This window comes from Protobothrops mucrosquamatus, unplaced genomic scaffold (assembly GCF_001527695.2).
Source record: "Protobothrops mucrosquamatus isolate PMUCROS unplaced genomic scaffold, P.Mucros_1.0 scaffold_9, whole genome shotgun sequence".
Taxonomy (NCBI): domain Eukaryota; kingdom Metazoa; phylum Chordata; class Lepidosauria; order Squamata; family Viperidae; genus Protobothrops; species Protobothrops mucrosquamatus.
In genome coordinates this window covers 2,038,053-2,063,939 of record NW_015386085.1, presented here as the reverse complement: position 1 = coordinate 2,063,939, position 25,887 = coordinate 2,038,053, and the positions used below count along the sequence as shown (strand labels likewise).

Genomic DNA, 25,887 nt, shown 5'->3' with positions numbered 1-25,887 from the left:
GATAGGGGTCTGGAGAACAACACGCCTGACTTTGTCTGTTGCTTCGCCTCCGTCAGAACTGGGCATGTGCGGCCAGGCAGGAGGCGTGGCTATCTCAGACTTAGTCTTATTGGGTACAAGGGACTTCAGGAAACCCAATCAAGTGGATTATCCATCATCATGCTGAGAAATGGCGTTCAGGTAAGACCAACGCCCCTTTCTTTATACAGCTCACAGATTTGTTATAAGTTATATAGAAGTCTATAGAGGCATTTCAATCTAAATTTTTGAGAGCATTGCTATGAATTCTTTTTTGGGGTCTTTCTGAGACTGGAATCTCATACATGGAGACACTTTGCTGCACTTTTTTTGGGGGGGGGGGCGAGGAGCTGAAGAATGTTGTGGAAGTGAGGCATTCTCACAACCTGAAACATTACCAGCCCACTGTTTTCACTTTATGCAGCCCTGAGAGAAGTTGCTGTAAGTTAAAGCAAATCATCCTCAGCACTGATACTTAGTATGACCTAAGCAAAATTCCAGTGCTGTATGGAAGGGGAACATTTTGGGAGACACTTTCCCATGCCAGATATTCAGCAAACATCTCTTGCCTATTCCATAAAAACCTTTTCATTTTTTTCCATTTCAGTGTTTTGCCATCCTTGCTGTTAGGAGAGGGAGAATTCAATAGTTGCCCTGTTTTGCCTTGATGGCTAGCAGAAATGGAAAGCATCTGTATAGTTTGGTGATCCATCCTAGTAAATGCTCTTCTTACTTCATTCTCATGCCTTTTCAGAGGAGGGGGGGCACTCTCTGTCTTCCTTTTAGCTAAGAAATTATTATCAGATTTCTAACTAGCAATCTTGGTAACGTTTTTTGTATAAATTTTATTAGTTTTTGTAGGGTTAGGAATGAGATGGGATCGGGATTGGGGTTGGGATTTGGGTTAGGATTAGGGTTGGGGTTGGGGTTAGTGTTTTTCCAAATAACATTCTCAATATTTAGCAAACAGCATAATGTCTGGGTTCATGTGTTTAACAAGAAAGTATAGATAATAGATAATTATCATAAACAATATATTAATCGCTCGATAGTCTTCTTCTTATTAATATATATTCAAAGTTACATATTGCATTCCTTTCTCTCTAACTCATGTTTCTAGCCATTGATAGAAATTATTTCATGTTCTAAAATACACTGAATCTTCTTTCTTTTTTATCTTTAAAGTCAATCTGTCCATTTCTGCACACTCTAAAATTTTCTTAATTTCTTCTTCAATCTGTCCATTTCTTCTTCAGTTGGTAAATTTTCATTTTTCCAATGTTGGGCAAATACAACACTTGCTGCAGTTAGTATGTGTAGAATTAAATATATACAATCTTTCTCATAATTTGCTCCTATTATTCCTAACAAAAATAATTCTGGCTTAAAGTCTATTTGTTTTTTAGTCATTTTCTCCAACCATAAATGTATTTTTACCCAAAATCTTTTTGCTTTTGGGCATGTCCACCAGATATGATAGTAAGTACCTGGTCTTTGTTTGCATTTCCAACACTTGTTTGAAGTATTTTTAAACATTTTTGCTAATCTCATTGGTGTCATATGCCAGTGATGGCGAACCTTTTAGAGACTGAGTGCCCAAACTGCAACCCAAAATCCATTTAGGTATCGTCGGGTGCTGGGTGGGCGAGGCCCACTGGGTGGGCGTGGCTGCGGTGGTAATGGCAGACTGGGTAAGATCAAAAAGTTCAATTAATCAATTCCAACTTTGCGAGATCTTTTTTTTCCCTGTGAGAAGTTGAAACTGATTGATTGATTGAACCCGATGGTGGAGGCCTAAAACGAAAAGGTTTTATAAAACCCAGCTGAAGGCCTAGGACTAGGGCGATGGTGCGTGCCCACAGAGAGGGCTCTGCATGCCACCGGTGGCACGCATGCCATAGGTTCGCCACCACGGTCATATGCCATCTGTAAAACATTTTATATAAGTTTTCTTTATATACCACTGCTTTAGTTAAATTATCATTTTTTCCCATAACTTTTGCCAGTCTTCTAATTTTATATTATATCCAAAGTTCTTTGCCCATATTATCATCGTTTCTTTAACTTGTTCTTCCTCCATCTTTAAGTTTAACAGAAATTTATAGAGTTTCTTAATCAACTTTTCATCTGTTTTTAACAGTATCTGATCAAATTCTGTCTGTTCTTTATGGAATCCCATTGTTTTAACATCTTTTTCTTATCTCGTTTGAATTTGCAGATATGGCCACCATGATAGATCAATACCTTGTTCTTGTAAATCTTGTCTGTCTTTCAATTTTCCTTCATTGTCCAAAATATCTTTATAAGTTACAACTTTGTCGTAATTAATTAAATTTAGGTAAGCGAAAGCTTTCATTATTGAAAGCCATCTAGGTATCTTAATATAAATCTTTGCTTTTATTTTTTCCCATTCTGAAAGAAGTGCATTTTTTATAAAGTGGTTTCGAAAGTATCTATGTGTTTTATTCTTCCCATACCACAGAAAGGCGTGCCAACCAATTTGTAGGTCATGCCCCTCTAGGTATAATAGTCTTTTGTCTGTAAGCATTATCCATTCTTTAAGCCATGTTAAAATAGTTGCTTGGTAGTATAACGTCCAATCCGGCAGTCCAAATCCTCCACTTTCTTTTGCTTCTTCTACTATTTTCAGTCTAATTCTAGCTTTTTTTCCCTTGCCAGATAAATTTCAGTATTGTTGTATTTAGTTCATCAAAAAAGGGTTTTCCCAGCCTTACAGGAATCGTTCGAAATAAAAAGAGTATTTTTGGTAAGATATTCATTTTCACTTTTGCTATTCTCCCCAGCATTAATAGTTGTAAGTTTTCCCACTTTTCCAGATCTAATTTTATTTGTTTTAGCAGTCTTACATAGTTATCTTCTTTTATTGTTACACATCTTGCTGTTAGATAAAGTTTCAAATATTTTACTTTTTAACTATTTGAAGATTTGTTTTTCTATTAGATTTTTTTGTTAGCACTTTAGTCTTTTTCTCTGTTTATTTTTTACCCTGCCACTTTTCCAAATTTTTCTATTTTCTCCATATGTTTAGTGCTTGTTTCTAATGGATCTTCCAATATAAAAACCAAGTCATCTGCAAATGCTTGTAGTTTATATTTTTCATCTTTTATCTCCAGTCCTTTAATTTCTATATCTTGTCTAATGTTTCTATTCAGTACTTCCAATGTTAGTATAAATAGTAATGAAGATGGTGGGCATCCCTGTCTTGTGCCTTTTTTAATGTTAAAGTTTTCTGTAAAATCTCCATTTACAATTATTTTGGCTGTTTGTTTACGGTAAATTGTTTTAATTACATTTATAAAGTTTTCTCCAAAGTTCATTTCCACAAGTTGCTGAAACATGAATTGCCAGTTTACATTGTCAAACACTTTCTGTGCATCAAGGAATATTAAAGCCATCTGTTTCCCGGGATGAATTTCATAGTACTCTAACACATCAAGCATCATTCTTAAATTATTTTTTATCTGTCTTTTAGGTAGAAAACCATTTTGGTCTGTATGTATAAATTCGATCAAAAATTTCTTTAGTCTTTCTGCTATTATTGAGGCGAAGATTTTGTAGTCTACATTTAATAGAAATATTGGTCTATAGTTTTTTATTTGCGTTAGGTCAGAGTCTTCTTTGGGTATTAAAGTAATGTTGGCTTCAGTCCATGTATTTAGTATTTTAGCCTCCAGGAGAATTTCACTACACAGTTCTTTCAAAGTAGAACTTAATACATCTTAGAATGATTTATAAAGCTCTGCAGGTAATCCATCTGGAACCTGGAGTCCTATCATTTTCTTGCCTTTTTATAACCTCTATAATCTCCATCATTGATATTTTTCCATTTAGTATATTTTGAATATTCTCTGAAATTTTTGGTAAGTCTGCTTTTTTAAAATACTGTTGCATTTTTTCTTTTGGAATCTTTGTAACTTTGATAGTTTCTGCACTGTATGTGTTTCTAGCTAATCATGTGGTTAGTGCAGTACTGTATTTCTTTGTTATGTTTATTTTGGTCTTTGGTATATTTGTTTTGGCCTAGTTGTGGGACTGAATATGGAACTGCATATCCAAATTTCTACTAGTACACAAACTTATTTTTTAAGAGAGATGATTTTCTGTAGCAAAAAGCTATATAGCTTGCATGCCAATTAAAAAATTTACACTCCTTTTAAATGTGCAGTTTACCTTTACTGAATATATTGCTATCTCTTGTGAAAGTTTATCTATTTTGGTATGTGACTAACATACAGGATAAAATAATGCAAAAGGAATCCCAAAATTAATTGCTGTGGTACTTGGTGTTTGTAAAGTACTTTTTAAACAATAAAATACCTATAAGATACTATCTATACGTTAAATTCCACAGGTGAATATGTATGAATCTAAAATCTCTATTGTAAGCTTTATACAATAGCAATAAGGCTAGAATCTATATAACTATAAATATAGAATATACAGGCTAAGATATTGGCATATCATTCTCCATTATATAGTGAGCATAGTATTAATTTAAATACTGTCAAATTATTCCATCCAGATTAGAATTATCTATATTGCTTAGTTCCAGAAGTTGTGGAGAGTTGTAAACTTTCTCACTCATACCTAAGGATACTGTACATTTCATCTGGCACTATTTGACTGGAAATTTATGCTCTTTTTCTAACTCTGTTCAACTTACATTTAACATTTTTAGTAAGATGGGAAAGGCATTTTACATAATTGATTACCATTTCATCTTTTTGAATCACATCATCAATTATCAGTTTACATCAGATTATCACTAATGTAACTGTTGGGCTGTGAGATGACTGTCTTGTTGTATTAGCATTTCCAAAACCTATATTTTAATGAATTTCTCCCTGAGGTCCTTATAGCTTTGCTCCTTCTGTCACTGAGGAAAACTTAAAAATCCAGGTTCTCCCAACTTGGCCTGAGCCAAGGGTGATTTATGATCTTATATGTATTTACATATATGTAACTACATTGTATCAAGGAATAACATAACAATTAAAATACACACAATACATATATGTATTTACATGTATGTATTTTAATTTTTACAGTATTTCCCTGATTCAATAGTTATTTTAATCTGTTAATTTATTTTAATCTGTTTAATGTTTCATGATTACTTTTAAATATTTGCATGTATTGCCTTGAATTTCTCATGCTGAAGTGACCTGATGAATAATAATAATAATAATAATAGCAGCAGCGGCAGCTGCTCTACAGTTAATCCAGTCCTAAGTTTTAATGTTTAAACACAATACATTAATTTGTGAAGTAATGAGGGTACAGGCTGATTCTATCTCATATAGATAACCCAGTTGTTTTAAATTTGAATTCTCTTCTCTACAGCAACATAAAAGAACTAGGAATTCTAACAAGTTATTGCCACAGTTAGAAATCTCTTGTTTGAATTGCTGGAGCCAGCCTATCAGTTGCACAACAGCTACCAGAATGGAATGGATAGCTAATTGCATTTTAAAATTCAGAATATGATAATACTGCTTAATGCAGTGGTCTTACGTTTTTTTTTAAAAAACCCGACTGATAAGCTGCTAAATATTTGCAAAGAAAAAAACAAGAGAATTAATGAGTTATATTATTCTTCTACATGTTCAAAAGATAAAGATTATCTCCATACATGGAGTAAAATAAGTATTTTTTATTGAAATATAAAACAATGCATAGCATTTATAGTACTTTCTTTTGTAGTAAATCAAATGTTATTAAGTAAATGAAATAGATCTTTCCTCAATTTTGGGTTATTTTAATGGGCGGGGTGATGGCGGTAAAAGAAAAATTCCACTCCTCAACCCCAAATAATCGGCAGCTTTTCCCATTGTTGATGGCATGCAACTTGATAGTAAAGATTGGGTCTCCTCTCATAGCTCCTTCACCTGATAAAAAGAAAAAAACCTCTGCAGTCTTTTCTTGCTTCATTCCAATCAAACAGAACATTGAAAAAAGTTTCAACTTTGCAACTCTGTCCGAGGGTCTGTCCATCAGTAGGGTAGAACAGCAGCAAAATTGGTATGGGGAGAGGAACTAGTAGAACAATTAAGTACAAAAATGGGCTGGATTTGACTGGGGGCTACAGCAAAATACATTCCATAACACCTCCCCCTCTTGTGTCTCCCACAATTGGGTAGTAGCTTGGAATGCTCCGCTATAAGAAGTCCTGTCCTGATTGCTGTTCAGTACACATAAACATAGATGCAACATGAAGTGAGAGCAGAAAGACATGAATGTAGAGATGCATCTGTCTGACTAGCTGTCTGACTAGTTGCCCATCTACCCACTGTATGTAATGGCTGCCTGACAATATACAAAACCAGGCCACATATATGTAGTCATTCTAAATAGACCTTTTTCATGCGCACCCAGGCAATGCATATGCGTCCATTCTGATTGGACCCTGAGAGAGACACAAATAGATGCAATATGTACTTATGAGGAGAAACATACATGTATCATGTTACTTTGTTACATAGAAAAAAAAGTCAGGTGACACCTCTGGAAGTTGGAAAGAATTCCAAACAACATGATTTCCCTGTTTTTCTTCCTCCTTCCTTTTTAAACAGGAAAATAATTGCAACCAAAAGAGGGAAGTTACTAGAATTGGTGGGGCCAAATACCTGTTTTTAAATTTTTATTTTGCATTTTGGGATGGGCTTTTGTTGAATTTTATTAGGAGTCCAATAGTTAATAGGAAAAATTGGCTGGGACCATAAAAGGTGCAGTAGGTTCAATTTGCCCAATAAAACACCAACATGCAAGAACACATCAATCCTCCCCCCCCCCCAAATTTTGTTCCTGCCTTTTCTGAGAGCTGTAAAGAACCACACGGCACTCTTGTTCTATATATCAACAGCTAAAACAGGACATGATTTAGTTTTGTGAAGTTTTTAGGTATAGAATGCATTCCTGCTCCTCTTTTTATTTTGCATATGTAATGGTTTTGCATATGTAATGGGAAACCCCCTCAGTGTAAACATTCCTGTTCTGCCCATTTTCTTTTTTCTTTTGCTAATTTTTAAAGAATTGACCAAAATCTAACAGCAATGACTCAAAAAGCTTTTCTCCTCCTTGCTAACCTGAACTACTCCTTAATGCTGCCTCTTCCTCCTCTTTCAACATAGCCCCTGCCAGTTCTGCTGGCACTTCTCCTCTTCCTGCTACTTCTGCCTCTGCTTCCGCCCCTCTCACTCCTGCCACTGTCCCATCCTCTGCTACCCCAGATGTTGCTGCTGCTGCTGCAGGGGTTCAGCCCCTTGCTGATGGCTTCACTTCTCCAACTCCCCCTGCTGCCTCTTCCAATCCCTCTTCAGGTGAGTTTCTGCTGCTGATTGCTGGCAACTGAAAAGTGCAATTCCTGCCTAAAGCTGATCAGATGTTTTGAGCTTTTAGATCACGGGTGTCAAACACGCCGCGTCACGTGACATGTCGTGATGTATCACAACTTTTTTTGCATTGCCGCAGCTGGGGTGGGCACGGTCTCTGTATGATGCAACCGGCCTGCGGGCCAGCAGTTTGACACCCCTGTTTTAGATGGATATTTCCATTATTTCTTTTTTCCTTCTTGAGTGAGGAAAATGCCTTTTCCCCTAGAACCATATCAGATTGAAGTTGGTTCATTTTGGAGCTAGTGGCTTTCATTTTCCTGATGTTCTGGACAAAATTAGAAAAATGGAAGCTACAATCAACCAAGATGCATTTTGCCAGATTAATTCTGTGAATATCAAACTCTGGGATGTGCTCTAGTCTAGTTCTAGTGCTAATCAATTTATCTACAGTTTTATTTCTTAACTTCATATAGTACAGCTTCTGATATCAGCTTGGCTTATTGCATTCCTTCATAAGAAGTACATAGGTCTGAAGTGAAAATAAACCTTCCACATGTACTAAAGCACAATTAGGCCATATGAAATTGATGTGTTTTAAATTATAGCTCCTAGAAACTCTCATCAATTTTGGATTTGTTTTTCTTCCATTCAATATTGTCTGATTCTCAGAGACTGCCTGGGCTTAATCCCTGCAATTTTCTTGGCAGCATTTCAGAAGAGATTTGCCATTGCCTCCTTCCTAGGGCTGAGAACAAGTGACTAGCCCAAGATCACCAGACTGGCTTTGTGCTAGTGTGGGACTAGAATACATGGTCTCCCAGTTTCTAGCCAGGTGCCTTACACCAGACTGGCTCTCATTCTGCGTTACAGTACATTATATTTGTTCTGTTAACTGTTCTAACAACTGCTCATGATCACATATTTATATAAAACAAGCTGAAAATATTTAAGATCAAATCTCTCACAAGATTTGGAATGGTAATGCTGAATGAACACCAATAGTTTTACAGTTGGCAATATTTTGTCATTTAAAAAAAAATAGTTTCGGCAATCAACCAAGAGAATATTTCCAAGTCCCAGGAGCCACCAGGTCCTGTGACCACCGGTTCCAATTCATTGCCCTTGATTTTACCTTGGTCCTGCCTTTGAAATATTGAGCCAAGTAAGCTCAAGCTGGTCAATAATAAGATTGTGGATGCAAGAGCTGTGCATGCAAATGCATGCAAAAACAATTGGGGAGAGTCCAGGCATGAAAAATTCAGCATTCTGTAATTAGTGAAGCCCATTCATACTTGAGCAGTACCAAATGCTTAACAACGCAGTATCTAACATGAGATTCTTCTGCATTCTGACTCTTTACATTTTCACTGAGGAGCACTGTGGCTAAAAGTGTAGAGAATGTAGATATTCAGTTCATATTAACTCATTCACATATTCTGGTTATTAAGTAATTAACTTACATGTTATGTATGTATTATATTGAAAGGCTGATTTCCAGATAATCAATCAAGTTATGTACAGTACTTTCATATTTAGCCAAATTTTTTTCAGAGTCAAGAGAATCACCTCGTAGAATGTTTTCTTCTTAAATTTGTTTAATATACTTTTCATCCACATAGGATTTTTTTTTCCATTAGAGAAGCATATGTCCTTTTAAACACTTAATTTGAATTGCCATGCCTAAATTGAATTACTTCATCTAAAAATGCATTGCTCAAGGTTTTATATTTTTTCTAACCGGTCAAAATAGGTCATCCTGTTCAGTTCTACAGCATGAACAGACCTGCTACTCGGCACACACCTCCAACAATAGGGGGTTCCTTGCCATATAGGCGCCCTCCATCCATCACTTCACAGAACAGCCTTCAAAGCCAGGTCAACGGAGGACCATTTTATAGCCAGAATCCAGGTAAGATAGGCCCCTGCAGAATTCCCAGTTCTGATCCATTAAAGAAGAGTAGAAGAGAAGAGTATTAACCAGAAATAGCTGGATATGGTTAGCAAAAACCTGCTGTATATCATAGCACATAACTAAGTCCTTCCTTTAAATTTTCTAGTGTGTTTGTTAACACCAAGGAATTGGCAATGGAAACACCAGACCCAAAAGCTCACTTGCTTTAAGTGTCTTTTGACACAGTACATAAAGGCGTTATCGTAATGCCTCTATAATGCCTGAGTATAGAAAGGTATACTGTATATGTACAAGTACATACATGTTATGTTCAGATACATATACACCCCTCCTCCAAAACTTGGATGTACTTTTTAAAAATGTGAAGTAAGTTGCTTAGGTTTGGATACTTTCTTCTGCAAAAACTCTTGGTATTGAATATATTTGGTAGAATACTTTGTAAAATAAACTGCTGGAAGATAGTTGACATTTGGTATTCCTTTGTTGAGATACCATGGAAGGTACCCAGTAATGTATAATTAGTCATGTAATCCCAATTCAATTTATCCGAAGAAAATAATTAAAGTTGTTGCTTCCATTGATTGTAAACTTTCACAAATATAATTATTTTGATAAATGCGATTCAGGACTTAGCCAATGCAGTTAAATCTTCAGCCCTAAATTAATTTCGATTAAGTTAAGTGGAAATGAGTCAAGAGTCCATATTTATATCGAATTTATAAATATGGAAGAAAAAACATTTTGTCTTGGAAGCATTAATAATGTGACAATATTTCTATTTGTTACAGTAATATTGTGGGACATTTTATTTGCTATAATAAAATAAGTATGATTTGAATAGGGCTGTTTCAGGTATATTAATCTATAGATAGTCTAGATGTTTCCCAGAATTGTAAAAAAAAATTGTTACTTAAAAAAATTGGTTATCCATTTTCAAAATTCTGCACAATTAATATTACCTAGTTTTTAATTATCTAGTCACTCCATTGCATTTATTTTGTATTTATTTAGAAAATTTATATTGCCGCCTACTCGCACATGGCAGCGTTTAGTAAGATGCCACATTGTCTATCCAGTTATTTCATGTTTCAATACTATATTTCTGATTAGAGTCTATTTATTTCTATTCCTTCACTGCAGTGTCTCTTGCACCACCACCTCCCTCCATCCTACAGGTAACTCCTCAGTTACCGTTAATGGGATTTGTGGCCAGAGTTCAGGAAAACAGTAAGTTTGCCTTTTCATTGATCTGGGACTTAAGTAAAGATTTTTCAATTTTTGTTTCTTATCTTAAATTACCTGTATACACTAGCTTGATTGATCTTTGGGTAAGAGGCAATTTTGTATAGCTACATCACTCTATTCACTCCTGATCTGGTAGAGATTCCATGTTTAGATGTGTTGATCAGATTTATCTGGTAAATTCTGTCCAAATTTCAGGCAGCAGCTAAGACACAGGATGTGTTGCTCTAATCTTTTTTACTTCTGAAAATAAGGTAATTGCCTTTCTTCCCTGGCCTGTGTTAGAGCAAGCCCACCTTCTAGCTTTCAGATACTGCTTGTCAGGTGCAAAAGACCAGGACCACACCTGGAGGTCCAGTTAAAGTGATTTATTGCTAAAAAGCCTATGTGTGCACAGGAATCTTCTCCACTAATGATTAGCACATGCTTGGAGTTAGATAAGGGTCAACTGAATTGGGAGGGGGGAGGTTGGACTTAGTTCACTTGTGGCTATGTAGAGAACCCTCTTTTAACTCCACCCCCCCGGGTTCTGCTGCTCCTTTCCCTACAGTGCTGGGCGGTATATGATATATAATATCTGATGGATACCAAAATTATTTGATTATCCCCATTAAACATATTACATTAGAAGAAGGGAAGCAAAGGAGTCTTGCAAATTCTTTGCTATAACACAACCTATATAAATGCTATGTATATAGGTAGCCTTCATTATCTGTAGTTTTTATTATCCACACGTTTGTGTATCTGTGGTTTTGCTCATTATCAATGAAAGTTTTGAAGGATGAAGGAGCTTTTGCAGTATGTTCTGGAACACTGAATCAAGATGCTTTGTAATTCAAGGCCAGACAGATAACTCAGCAAAGATGATTATAAAACAAATATTTATTCAGGAATACTGGTAGAACTCACGTTTCAGTAGTTTCATCTGGATGTTACATATTTGTTCATCTTTGTAGGTAAAATCAGTAATTGCTCCATAATCAATTTAGCCTTGGTGTCCATGCGTGTGGCATGGTTGGTTCCTCATAAAGACAATAGGCACGAGCTGGCACGTAGCCAGGATATCCTGTGATGAACTTAGTAGCTCCTCCTACTAACTGGCTAACATGGGATTCACTGAATAGCTAAACTACATTACCCATAAGCCATCTCTTAAGGAGACAGCACTTAATCCTATAAATGCCCAACATTCTAACATACAGATCTATATGCTCTGGTCAGGGTTACATTGATCTAGCACACAGTATAATAGTAACATTATTTACTAGACATGTCTGTATTTCCACTTTGGGTTTCATGTGTAAAATAAACTGGACGAATATGTCCTGTTATTTATTATATTGTTATTTATATAAACTTTTAAGGCAGGAAACTTGAATATGTTTTTTTATTTTTATTTTTAAGTTTCAGACACACCTCCCCCTCCACCCCCAGTAGACGAAGCTGTTTTTGATGAATCTCCACCACCACCCCCTCCTCCAGAGGATTATGAAGAAGAAGAAGCAGCTGTGGTGGAATACAGCGATCCTTATGCCGAAGAGGATCCACCCTGGGCACCAAGGACCTATTTGGAGAAAGGTTAGTTTGTTGGAGTTGTAGGAAGGGTGGAAGTCTGTCTCCTTCCTTGGGTCTGAATTCAGTGCGATACATTATATCACACTTTTTATCCTGAGAGCTTGAGAGTCACAGGTTTTTTACATTTTGCCAAGTAATAGCACTAGAAGAATATTTTGCTCTCTTATGTGGTGTCCCAAAGTGTGACTTACAATGCGATCGTGAAATAAACTCGTTATTAGCCCTCTCCAACTCATTTTAAGCAAAATGTTACCGGCTCCTTTCCCCAAGAACCCAAACCTAGTCCAGATATGAATGTAGTTCAGACATTTAATTTTATGCACTCAGTTTTTCAAAATGTTTCCCTATATCAGTTACTAATAACTGTGATTGTATTCCATTTCACCCGTGTGTCCTGTGCAGTCTTTGACTTACATCAGCAATTACAATCAGAATTTCCATCACCAAGCAATGCAGTAATAAAGCATGACTGAATCTCTTAGTGATGCAGTCTGTACAATTCTGATTGCCATTGTTAATTGAAGTTCACAGTTGTTAGGTGAGGCAACTTCTTGTTGGTTTCTTACACCAAACCTAGTGGAGAAGCTGACAGGAAGTTGCAAGTCCTAGGCTGGCAGGCAAGTTGCTGCTGCTGGGGGTGGGCGGGAGCAGAGAGCAAGGAGGTATGTGGGGGTGCAGGGAGGGGGTCTGCAAGAGGTGCTGGTCAGGGAAAGTGTGAAGAGTGCATGAGAGGCTTTTTGCGCAGGTCAGTGAGGGTGTGATGGGCTGCCTGAGAGTTGGAGTGAATCAGATGCATGAGGTTGCACAAGAGTGAGATGTGAGAAGGATGCACGAGGGCATGCACGACACACAGATCCAAGAGGGTATGCATGGAGGTGCAAGTGGCATGATTGGCAAAGGGCTGGGGGCTGGTACACAGGTGAAGGGGGCTTAACCCAGTGATTTGCAACAGTCCCTGCTGGCTTCCCCTTTGACTTTCTGGAAAAGCTAGCAGGGAAGATCACAGATGGCGATTATATGAACACAGGGTACTTGGTGATCGACTGACTGTGTGGGTGTTGGTTTAGCCAGAACACTGACAATGAGTCATAACCACTGTCACTCAGTACTGTCATAACTTTGAACAATCGCTGAATGAATGGTCATAGTTCTATCTGTATAGTATCTTGGGTTTTTTGAGGGGAGGGAGTTGCTTTGATTCAGTGTTGACTCCTGGCTACTGATTGGACAACTCCGTGTAGCTTTCTTGGCAAGATTTCAGGAGTGGTGTGCCATTGCCTCATTATTAGAGCTGAAAGAGAGTGAGTGGCCCAAGATTACCCAACTGAAACTGTGCCTAAGATAGGATAGAACTTTGGTGTTTGGGCACAAGGCAACGAGGTTTTTGAAAAATTCTCCACTAAATCATTTTTGTGCTTGTCATTTTATTTTCAGCCATATGAGAAATGAATAGCATTCCATTAAGCCACCAAAGCATTGTTAGGAGTCCTGCACCACATACCCTGGAAAATCACTGTTAAAAGAAAGATGTACGGATTGAACTCCCACTTCTATTAGCAAAGAAAGCTTGTTGCTCCATCAGTGGACACTTTTGAGGAATCAGTCATTTAGTGTGTTATCTTTTTTTTTTCTAATTTAGTATTCCATCATTTTAGAATCAACCTGTCTACGTGTTTTACAATTTTGTGTTAACAGCTATTTTTGTAAATGGGAAGGGATTCTTGCATGACTAGCCAATAAAGAAAATGCCTACTTTTTGATACAAGAGACCACTTAAGTGAAAGCTGTAATTGCCTTGTGTCCAACTGCTTATTTGAAATGCTAATTTTGTTTTTCTTCTTGTTCCTAGTTGTGGCAATTTATGATTACAGTAAAGACAAGGAAGATGAACTTTCCTTTCAGGAAGGTGCCATCATCTACGTCATTAAGAAAAATGATGATGGGTGGTATGAAGGTGTGATGAATGGAGTAACTGGACTCTTCCCCGGAAACTACGTAGAGTCCATCATGCACTACTCAGAATGAAGACCACTATGGCAAGAGACAGAACCAAGAGATTGTTGGGCTGCCCAGGTCCCTTTGGCAGCTTGGGGGGCACCTGGGTACCTGAAGGAAGGATCATTGTAACAAAACCACTCCCCTTTCCTCCTTTTTATAAAATGGTGATTTGAATTGTTTTGAAGAATGGCTCTTCCATTTGCCAGCAGCGACCAATGACCAATATTAATGAGCTGACTGATCAACATGTAGATACAGAGATGTAATGAACTTGCCAGTAAAGGGATCCATTACTCAAATTGAGACCCATTCAATCAAAATATGGGATTTTTTTTCCCCTCAGGAATACCATGCCTGGTATTGGGGCATCTTGGATGTTAGCTCTGAAGGCTTTGTTAGGCTATCTGCCATCTCTTTCCCCCTCCTTATTCTGCACATATTACTGCTGGATGTGTGATATTGTAATGGCAAACATTCTGAGATCACACACCGACTGGGTCTCAGCTTGGTTCCTTGCATCTCTAATACAGCAATTCTGCAATTGTTTCACACATATAGCTTGATATAGGCTTTTAAGGAGCTGTTTCATTTCTTCTTACAGGAGGACGTAACATCAGAGATAATCTCCCAATATATTGAGACTTCCAAGTCATAAACTGGGCCTCTTTTATATCATTCAATTATTTTTAAAAAGTTGGACTAAAGATCATGAAGGATGATAAAGCTTGACATTCTAAAAATGGCCTCTGTCCTTCATATAATTATATAGCAGCCTTATTCAGCCCTCAGTATGCTAAATATTTATGAAATGGTTTAAACCTGCCCTCCTGATAGTGTTCAAAAACTGCTTTCAGTCAGGCTTTAGCCCTTGTTACAAAGGCTGACGGCAGTCTTCTAAAATTACTATTGCCTCGTGTTTTATAATTTGGGAGTTAGAAAGGGATATAAGTATTTTATAGAGAAAGGCTTATGTCTGAATTGATTAGCCTGTTTCAGTTGATTATAGCCTGTCCAACTCAGAATAAGTGTGTACTAGTGACATTGGCCATTTGTTCTATTTCAGATTTTGATACATACCATTCGGGACCTGTGAAAGCAGACATGTTGATTTCCAAGGGCTGTTGGTTTTCTTTGAATGCAGATTTAGAAACTGACAAAAGTGTACACTACTTTTTCTCCCACCAGTAAATGTGTGGGTGATTTTCGAACATGGGAATGGAAATCTGCTATAATGTCTGTAGGCATTTCAGCAACAAGCTAGAGGATATACAGAATATGTTTATTTTTGTTATCCAGAATCATGGAGCAATCATTCAGGCATGAAGTGAGGTGGGAAAGTGTGAACTCTTTTCTGTACTGTCGACCATAGTCCTTATGAAGCTTGCTTTTGCTTAGCTGCTGTTTTCATGCTGATAGCAGCTGAATTGGGGGGGATTACCCTGAAGGGTTTTGTATTAGCTCTGTGGTATATTGTGAGAAGTTAAGTTTACCTATATGCCACAATCCCAGCTCAATTTCTCACTGCTGATTAACATAATAAATGTTCCCCCAAATACATAGAATATAATATTTCTTTTTAAGACATTGCAAACACTTCATACTTCTTACTCTTAGTTGATTTGCTGGGTATATTGCTCAATATAATGTTTCAGTATTCATGTACTTGGAACACTGATTGTAGTAGTCAGCCTTCCTTTCTCACATAAGCTAGCCATAAATTTACTAACCATTTTCTGAATTATGCAGATTATGTTGGTATAGCTTCTGTGGCTTCCTCTGTTGCTTGTTTGTGCCATTAATAAACCTCAGGTGCTACCAAAAGTCATTAACTTAGCATCAATTGTTGTAGCTCCCATTAGTAGGACTGCTAATGAGATCCAGGTCCCTTCAAAGATTGCTATTTCAAAGCTTAAGACCCGCTGTGATAATGTTTATTGTCACTGGCATGCAAAAAACCAAGATGATCAAAGCTGCCTCCTCCTTTTTAATGGTGTCAATATTACAAGGTACGGAGGGGTGGGAGTTCAATTGCACCCTGTGCATTCTGTGACCATCAGTTTGCCTTTACTGGCACCCCACCTCCAACAGATTCCAGTGCTCATAGTATAGAATAAAGATCACTGAGGACTGGCTTGTTTGAAGGCATCCAGATTTGATTTGTGTAAGAGAGAAGGGTATCGCTGAAAGCTGGATGTATTTGTAGATGTTAGAGTACTGGAGCCAGCTTCTTGCATAAACACTAATTGAGAACATGAGTTATGAGAGCCTGATCTATTAGCACAAGGGGTGAATTTCTACAAAGGGCCAAGCATGATGGGTATGCATATAGATATTACTGTGTAATATCATATGTGTGGTGTTAAGGTGTACAGTCTTGAGACACAACCTATCATATGAAGATGGAAATGCAGCCTCCATCAATATGCTTGTTATAAGTGGCTGCCACTGTTCCATGGGGACCCAACTAAGAGAAGACTCTGCTCTGAGAAGTTAAAAGTGCAACTTTAATACTTGTTTGGAGCTTTGGAGTAGGATTCTGCTTCAAAGATCATTCATCAGTGGCATCCTGCTTTCTCCTGACTTTTGCAGAGCCTGCCAAGAGGATGAACAAAAGAGGTCAGGGGTTATGGCAAATTATTCTGGACAAATTTTGTGGACTACGTGGCTCAGTTCTGAAAAACTAAAGTTAACATTTGCCCGTTTAAACATATTCGGTGCCTGCAGGCTATGAACTGTGTTGCAAACAATTTCTTTAGAATGGAAAACTTGAGCAACAGCTGATTAGGAAAGCAGCATAACAATACAGCTTATTCAAATTTCCTCTCCCAATTTTTCATAGTCTGCTTTTTCTTGTCATTACTGATGCAGTTATTGTCTGGGATTGTGCTTTTTATGGTTTCATCAACTTCTGAAGAACGCATCCCCCCCCACCCACCCAACAATCTTATTTTCCTTTTTTCAGAAACAGGTTGCCTTAACAATCCTTCACATGTGATTTCTCTGCTGTTCTGGGAAATGTTACACTTGTTTTTGGTTGTAGAAAAGACTGGTGTTACTCCTGGAGCTCTGTTATTGAAAAGTCGGTAATGGGAATTCTTAACTCTGTCCCTTTGCAAGACCTAAACCACAACATTTTATTCCTAGAACAAATAGAAATTGGATGATGATTCTATGGCAGAACATAAATGAACCCTGACTATTTCCTGGCTATGAAAGGGAGGGTTGGAGAAGGTTTATGTTTTTATTGATAGCCTTTTTGTTTTCCTGTTTAAAAGTGCTTTCAGTATCACATGATTTTTATAAGATGTTACTCATTTGCTTGTTTGGGGAGAAACTGTACAGCTTCTATGGAGGGCAGGGTCACAGTTCCCTTATAAGAAATTGGAACTCTCTGATTGTATGACTGCTTCCTGTATCCTTCACAGGCCAAGATCATCTTCCTGCAAAGTTCTGCAGAGGGTGTTTACAGATTCCTTGCCTCCTGCTGGTTTAATGCTTTTATTCTGCAATACTAATGTTGTGAAAATAATCCTTGGATTTTATGCTTATTTTTTATTTTGTACAATTTTGAATTATGTAGAATGCCTATGGATGATGCTATGTACAAGGCCCAAAGTAATCAGACTCTGTGTGTATGTAATGTTACATAGACTGCATGTTATATCAAGACAGTGAGAGTGGTTTTTCAAATATCATTTACTATTTTTCCCAACTTACCTTTTTTTTCCCCCCACTGGTGTTTAATTAAGAAAAAGGGGTGAAGAGGAAGGGCCTGGATTTCTCCCTTGTACCTATCCTCTTTCCCTAGTCCTGCTGTAAAGCTATTAAATATGTTGAACATTCCACATTCTGTTTCAGTATCTTGTGGGGAAAAACAAGTAGTGGGGAGTCCAAAAAGAGCTCAGTGTCAATTTTTTTTTAGCTTTTCTTTTACCATAAAACGGCTTTGATTCCCTCAGCGCTCATTTTTCCAACCATGCAATTATGGCACATGAATCCATGTTCATGAACATTCTTCTGCTTCATTTAGAGAGCAACATTTGTTTGCTGTGGTACGAATTAGCAGCCCTTCAGCTTCATGTAGCTTCTCAACTTCCAGTTTGAGCCCCTACCGTTCTGAGACATGCTGTCAAAATTCAGAAGCCAAGTAGTTGAATTTAAGATGAGCTTTCCCCAAATTAAGGGTGGGAATCAATGGAAATGTAAAGGATGACAACCCTAATTCTTATCTTTCCGTCCTCAACATAAATGATTGGGGGAGATAATGTGGGGCCATGGCTGCATCGAGGGGGAGAAGAAGATTGCTCCTATAGCCTTCCAGAAGATTGGGAAGCTAAGCTTTGCTCAGAGCCTTTGAATATTACTGTCCTAGAGGAAAAGTGCTTTTTGTTTATCATACGAACAATATTTTGGTGCCTTCAGGCCTAAGGATTGTCCTTTTTAGGGGCTTTTTTTCCTTCAGTAAAAATTGAAAATCTTTTCCTCATTTGAGAACTGGCATCATAATATATAGGAGGAAGAGGCAAAGAATATGGTCCAGAGTCTTATATTGTTTGGCTGTTTTTGCTTTAATTTTACATTCTTTTATAAGAATGGCTTAGAGATGTTGCTTGTAGGTTTGTTACTTTACCTTGGTTAAATTGGCAACATTTGGGAAGGGACAAGGAGAATTTAATGAGAAAGGTGAATGTTCTAGGTGATCTCTAACAGATAAGACTTTTGTTGGGAGGGGTGGGAGGTCTAATCTTTGCAGATTGTGTTGTGGTTTTAGCTTTATTATTTTTGTAATTTATCCCTGATTTCTATGTGGAGTGAAAAGTGAGGAGTTAAACTTTTTCATGTAAGAACAAGGACTTAAAACGTGTTTCTGGTGTACAGGACTGTAGGCATGTTTTGCTAGAGAAAAATCAAAGGTATAGCTAGCTTAGATGGTTTTGAACCGCTCCAGAAGTTAAAATGTAAAGGAAATGAAGTGTGTTAAACTAGCAAGAATAGCATGTCTTCCAGTTTTGGGTTGTTGCAGCAGCCTTTGTTTATAGCAGTATTTGAAAATGTCATCAATGAAGGGGATGTTGAACTAGAAAGGATTAAATTAGCTATATAATGACAGATTTTTGAGCATCAAAACATACTCTGTAAGAGCTGATGTACCAATTAGAAATATATAGAAGTTCTCTGATTATAGATTTCTCAGAGATTATACACCTGTCTAACATATACAGTATTATACATCACTTTTACTAGACAGGATACTGCATTAAAAAATACAAGTTGGTGTTGCTCAAAACAAAGATCTTAGGCTGGTACATTTAAAAAAAAAAGAGCTGATAGATTTGAATTTGACAAGTGAATCCCATTGGAAATCCAGAGGGAGCTGTTAGGTTTACCTATGAAGAGAATGTATAAACTCTTCTACACCTTATAATGTATGTATACCAGATCAATGGCAATGCTAAAATCCATGCTATAGATAGAAGAATGGTGCTTTTTTGCCCTACTGCAGCAAAATAGGCAGTAATTCAGGAAGAGTGGTGCTTTTTTGCCCTACTGCAGCAGAATAGGCAGTAATTCAAGGCAAAAAATGTCATGACCAGTCCTGCCTAGGCCTAAAGTTTAAACCTTACGCAGTACTATCAGTACTATCACTCTTACTCATAGATTCCATTATGTCCTTCATATATTACATGGGAAATGGCACAGAGTGGCTTCAGTTGGAGTCTTTCAAGAGTTCTGGCTGAAATTTCATAAACACTGGGTGCTGTTTTTCAGATATTGAATTATGTGCCTCGTTGTGTGGCAAACTTCATTTGCTATCATATAAAAATAGACATTTGATTTAAAATGAGCCGCTTTACTAGTAGTGGCTATGAGTTCTGAGCTCTTAAGTATCCCAGTGGTGTGAGAACTTTGGGATTTTAGGGAAGGAAGCCTTGCTGGTTTTGATTTATTGTGTATACTATTAAACCATTTGGGGGTGGGATGAGGGAGGAGACATAAATTTTTAATTTTTTAAAAATTGTATTTGGAATTAACTGTTGCTGTGTACTAAACCCTCTTGTTACAAGTCCTAATAAATAAATCCCCCAAAACTTGCACTACCCTCTTGACAATTGTCTTGAACTCGTGATTAATTTTTTGCTGTGCACTTAAGTTATTTCTAGACCTAAAACCTATTGGTTTCTGGTTTATACATGCATCTTTTTTTAGTAGCCCAAGAATTAAAATGAAGGCGCTCATAAATATTTTAAGTCAAAAATAGTATGATATGTGCTTGTTAAAGTGATATCCTTAAAGAGAGTTTGGAAGAGGGAAAAATTAGATGTAGTGAACCGCCAACCTAGGTTGTGGTCAGTGTCCCCCTTTTGACATAGGTTGATCAGTTTGAATATTTGCACGAACAGGTTGGTGTCCAATAACCATCTGAATCTCATCAGCTAAACCAGGTACTTTTTCTGATGCAATGTTGTACTAGAATATCATCTCTACCTCTAACAATTATACCTAAGGCCCCACTAAAGCTAGCCAATTCTCCAAATTGTGAGTTGATATCAACAGTTTTCTTTAGTGTGTCCACAAGAACTGAATAGTGAATGCTTTATGCTTAAAAAGTAAAAGCACTGCCCCTTTCTTGGGCAACTTTGTTTTGGAAATAACTAAATATAGATGTATAAATATCAGGGTGTTACTAAAAGACCACATTTACAAGATAGTAAAAACATATGACATCAGATACAAAATGGTTGCAAGCTTTCATATTTCCAGTACGCTATTAGTTCCTTATAAGGAGAGCTGAAAAAAATGATAGTTTGGGGGAAGGTTTTAAAGCTTCTTAATACTATTTCAGGGCCTTTGAAAAAAGGGGCTCCTAAGATTTGGTGTGCATCATCATCTGTGTACTTTCCATGCAGCCTTCTTTCACCGAGTTCTACTTCTCTAGTTTAATAATTATTGGGCAACGTGCCCTAAATAAACCAGAAGTAGTAAAGACAGGCAAGATATTCTCCCACATATGATTAGAAAGATGATAGTGTTCAATTTTTAGAAATGTAGAATTCAACATTGGTGAGGATCCTAGATCCCATGGCAAATAAAAAGTTGGAGAGAAAGGATAAAATGATTGAATGGAACCCAATTCAGGTGTGTAGTGATTAATGGACTGGAACCTGCAGAAAATGCATTCCTAGCATTAATAAAAATCATGTGGTGGCTTCTATAGGTGAAAAGCCAAAATAATGAAGGGTGACATTAAGGTTTAGTGCTGTTTTTTTTTCAAAATCGTATACTGAAATGGTTAAATACACAAGGAACTCAAATACTGAGGCAGAGCAACTGATTCAGTATTCATCACAATGTATAATATAAGGAATTATGTGAAAGTGTGTTGAGAATGTATGCTAAAAAAGGATATAAAGTCATTTACCAGATTAATAGATCTGACAGTTCAGAAATAAAAATGCTTTGCACATAGTTCAAATAGGAGGAAGTAGTATTTGCTACTTTGAGTAGCAGGGTAAAAATCTAAACTAACCAATTAAATAAAACCTTAAGTTTGATAGTGCCAGATTCTGCATCAATAAATTACCTTGCTTGCCACAAGGCAGTTTCTTACATTTGTGTAAGACTACACAAAAGCTTCTATGTAGCAATAACATGTTATCTTAATAAAGTAATTATAGGGGAGGGGCTAGCTCCCCTATAATTTCGCTACATCTACATACAAAGGCTCTTAGCCTTCCAATTCAAAGTTCTAGGTCAGAACATTTTTTTAAATTAAAGATTACATTAAGATTACATTCAGTGAAAATCATAATGTATACGCTTTTTAGCGGTGTATTTTACTACATTTGGATGTGGGAGGGAGTAGAACAAAATATATTAAACCTCTGGTATACTTAAGTTTATATTAAAAGAACCCCTTTTCTCAAAAAAGAATTAAGTACAGGCAGGCCCCTCCTCTCCCAAGATGCTAACACTGTTAGATAGAAAGAGATGTCCCTTCCTCTGCTGCAATCTTGATTGGCTATATACCCATCACGATTAATTTACATACTGCCGTTCCTCATTAAATCCAGAGCGCTGTTTGGAAACAGAACAGCAACACTGCTTACAAGAGTTTTCAATCAATAGAAACTGAAGTCTGCACACATTTTAAGAAACATTCTGGGTCCTGAGTGGATAAGCTGTGGTGATCTAGACTTTGCTGAGCTTCTAGTATAAGATCCAGCTGAACTGCCATAAGGAGGAGGGGAAAACTTATTTCAACATCTAATAGTTGACTGCTCAACCTGTACAGCACGCAGCAAAGTCCACTTTCCACTGCCCGGGGAGGAGGGGCTGACATCTATGCACAAATAAATCAATAAGTAGCAACAGTGATGCTTTGTATTTTTGGAGGCTTATGCGGCAAATAATGCTATGGCTTCTGACTGTTCAGCTTTCTGTCCTTACCTCCTCTGTTATAGAAACTAAATTTGGATATTGTAGAATACATTACTAATTGCCCAACTGCCTGATGAAGGAATCTAAATTTTTATTTGGAGTCTTTACATGAAAGAATATACAAATTTCCCAAATATTGGTGGGCAGTTTTGCCATGTAAATGCCTTCTAGAGCAGAGGCAAATTATCTCTTGAAACAACCTCACACAAATTTAACTATATCTTTATTGACTTGTGCATATTCCATTGTATAATGATTTCTTAGTACTTTCCATGAATGCATTTTTAATTCTTTACCCATGCTTTAAAAAAGTATATTTATACATATTTATAGAATATTTATATAGAAAGGGCTCTTCTCAACCGTAAGTTCTTACTTGCAATGAGCTTTCATTCTTGAAAGGAAAGGATATGGGGAGGCAGTCCCATTCAGAAAGAATGTGCAATTTTTTCCTGTAAAGCGGTAAACATATGAATATATTTACAGCACATAGCACACATTGGGTACACAGACAAGATCATTGTTTTAACATTGGTGGTTTACATGTGCATAATCAGATACAAGAATCACCACCACTGACTCCGTCCAATGGCTGCAAAACAAATGTTCTTTCCACAATTTACAATCCTAAAATTTACAATTACAAAATAGTAAAAGCGGGGGAAAGCAGACAAGTATTGACCTCACCCATTTTCTGATGACAAAATACAAAGATTTGGGGGGGGGGGAGAGTATGTTGCAGCACAGTCACAAACAGGTATCTTAGAATGATACACCCACATTAAAATAAAGGCAATACCCATTTGGATCAGAAACCTTGTTTTCCAAAACATTTGTACTATGGCCTGCGTTCATGAAGATGTAGGCAATCCTTGAGAGAACTACCGCAGGCTATCCCGTTTTTCTTTGGTAGACAAGGTCATCCCCAATATTGTGGGGCTGTCCTATTCACTACTGAGAGCATGTCTAGAGATTTTCTTAACTCTCCAATCTACACATTCTGATTTCTACCAGACAAAGTAGGCCAGTCATTATAACAATGCAACGAAGTACTGCTCCTTTCTGTTTACTGAAGCTTCTATAAGCTTCAAATGTATGAACTATGGAAGAATATAATATCTATAATTAGCTGAAGGGAATCCAGGAACCAAATTTTAACTGAACCCTACACTGAAGCAGCAGATACCAAATAACATTTTTGTACATCACATAAGACTGTAGATTACTAATATGATTGAAGTAGTTTGCTATCTAATGATAAGTTCCATAATCACAAATGGCAAACGTTTTATGCTTTAACAAAACAAGAGCTATAGTTTTAGATGACAATCAGCTGTATCATAGGACCAACCACCCATTCATGTAAGGTTAGAGGTATACGTACATAACATATGCAGCACACAGAGAAATAGTTAATAGGAGAGAGAGAGAACTGTGATGCACAATTTTCCTGCCCATGGTCCTCAGCCCTACTGCGGGCAGCCATAGGGATTGATGCCAATTCCCTTTGGCCTTAACACATTCCTCTCAATAAAGATAGTTTGATCATATTTTAAAAATATTTTAGCTTTTATACATTTTCAAGAATTATTCAAAAGAATAATTTATTAATAGGTTTAGAGGGCATATAGAAGTCACTTGAAAATATTGTGAAAAATCGTTTCATCCTATTGTTATTAGGATGTATTTTAGACATACCTGCTTGCAGAATAATTCTAACAAGAAATTTGCTTTTGGGTCTAGCCCTGTTTAATTTAAAGCCCAATTTATATTCTTTAAGAATTAAGTCCTTAAGGCCAAAAATTTATGTTCAAATTTATGTTTCACTGATCAATGTATGAACCAACAAAATAAAGAAATGCCAGTGGAAATGAGATGTTTATTCATCAACAGCTGAATTGAACCGTAATTCAGACGTTCTCCATGATATTCTCAGGCATTTAACCATCTCTGGGTTAAATATTCTTACCTTTTGACTTCTCAGTTTGAAAGTTTAATAAGATATGCCATAATCTCCTGGGTTATAGCGTTTTGGGGAAATTTCTGAAGAAAACTGTAGCCCTGAGGTATGGGCATTAAACATATTTAAAATCTTAATTCAAAAAGAAAATACGAATGCTTGAACAATCTGATACATGTATACAATTGAGGCCTTTGGAAAGGAATTACAATGATTCTACCTATTTGGTTCAAAACCAATTAAACTGATGCTGCTCTGTGATGCTTCATCACTTCTCAGACACTTAACCAAAGGCCCTTGAGAAGGGTTGAAAAAGGAAGACCCCAAAGGCAGAAACAGTGATGTACTAAGCCAGAGGAAGTTAACCAAAAGGGGCAAAGAAAGTAGGTAAAGAGAGTTCATTATGTTGGTAAAAGATACATATCAACTTAAGAGAAATAAAGTGTAGAAACCTATTTGCAAAATGGAAGCAACCAGGAAATAAAGTTCTATATTAATATTCTTTTTTTAAAAAGACCGAAAGTCTGGAAAAAGGCATCTCAGTGCTCCTGCTGCTGCTGACTGGGTCAAATTCTGTATCAGAAACCTTCCTTACTGACATCCTTAGGGCACATAATTTAATTTGATGGCCTTAGATATTTAACTAGTGCCATTTTTTTTGTCATAGGTGGATACTGCTTATTTTTTGCATATGACAATATTTTGTTACAATGAGTGAATTCAGGTGGTACTTCAACACTGCCTGTCTCCAAAGGAACATGAAGGTTCAAAGGAATGAGGTGAACAAACTCTGGAATGAGGTGAACAAACTCTGCCCCCCCCCCAAAATTCTCATTTCTTTCAGTTTCATATTCACAAAATGAGATACCAACAAGTGGCAACAGCAGCAGCAGCAGCAGCAGCAACGGACAGGAATAAAAAGGCAGAAGTATCAATGCATTCTAGAAGCAAAATTAAAAAGTAAAAAAAAATTAAACAACATACCATAAGATATAAACCAAATATGTGTTAAAGTACACTAATGCAAATGTGGTTAATAGCTAAGGACACTTTGTAATCCCAAACACTTTGAAAGGTACCAAAAAAGTGCCTTCTAATAGCAGTACTTTAAAAATGCACAAAATGGTATATTATTATTGCTCAGGTAAAATATTGTCAAACAGGAAAAATATGTCCAGGATACATCTGGGGCAGAGCAAATCATCTACTATGATTTCAGTATTAGATGACATAGCACCACTTTTCTGTTGTTAGGGTTATTTTTGACCCAGGTTCTACAAAAGAAAAATAAATGTCACCTTTTCTTACTTCTTTCTAGAACAAACTCTCTGCAATGAATCCTTTTGTAATCATCCTAACAGAAGTCCAGCGGTGTGTGTGTGTGTGTG

General features: G+C 36.8%; 1 protein-coding gene across 1 annotated transcript in view; it reads left to right on the top strand.

Moving 5' to 3' along the window:
* The window catches only part of ABI2 (abl interactor 2), a 30,668-nt gene extending 16,390 nt beyond the window's left edge, over positions 1-14,278 (top strand). Inside the window, exons 6-9 of the mRNA XM_015819578.1 lie at positions 9,124-9,282; positions 10,426-10,512; positions 11,932-12,105; positions 13,952-14,278. Of these exons, the coding sequence (XP_015675064.1) occupies positions 9,124-9,282; positions 10,426-10,512; positions 11,932-12,105; positions 13,952-14,127 (596 nt within the window). The 3' untranslated portion in view covers positions 14,128-14,278. The remainder of the gene's footprint in view (positions 1-9,123; positions 9,283-10,425; positions 10,513-11,931; positions 12,106-13,951) is intronic.
* Positions 14,279-25,887: the final 11,609 nt, after the last annotated feature.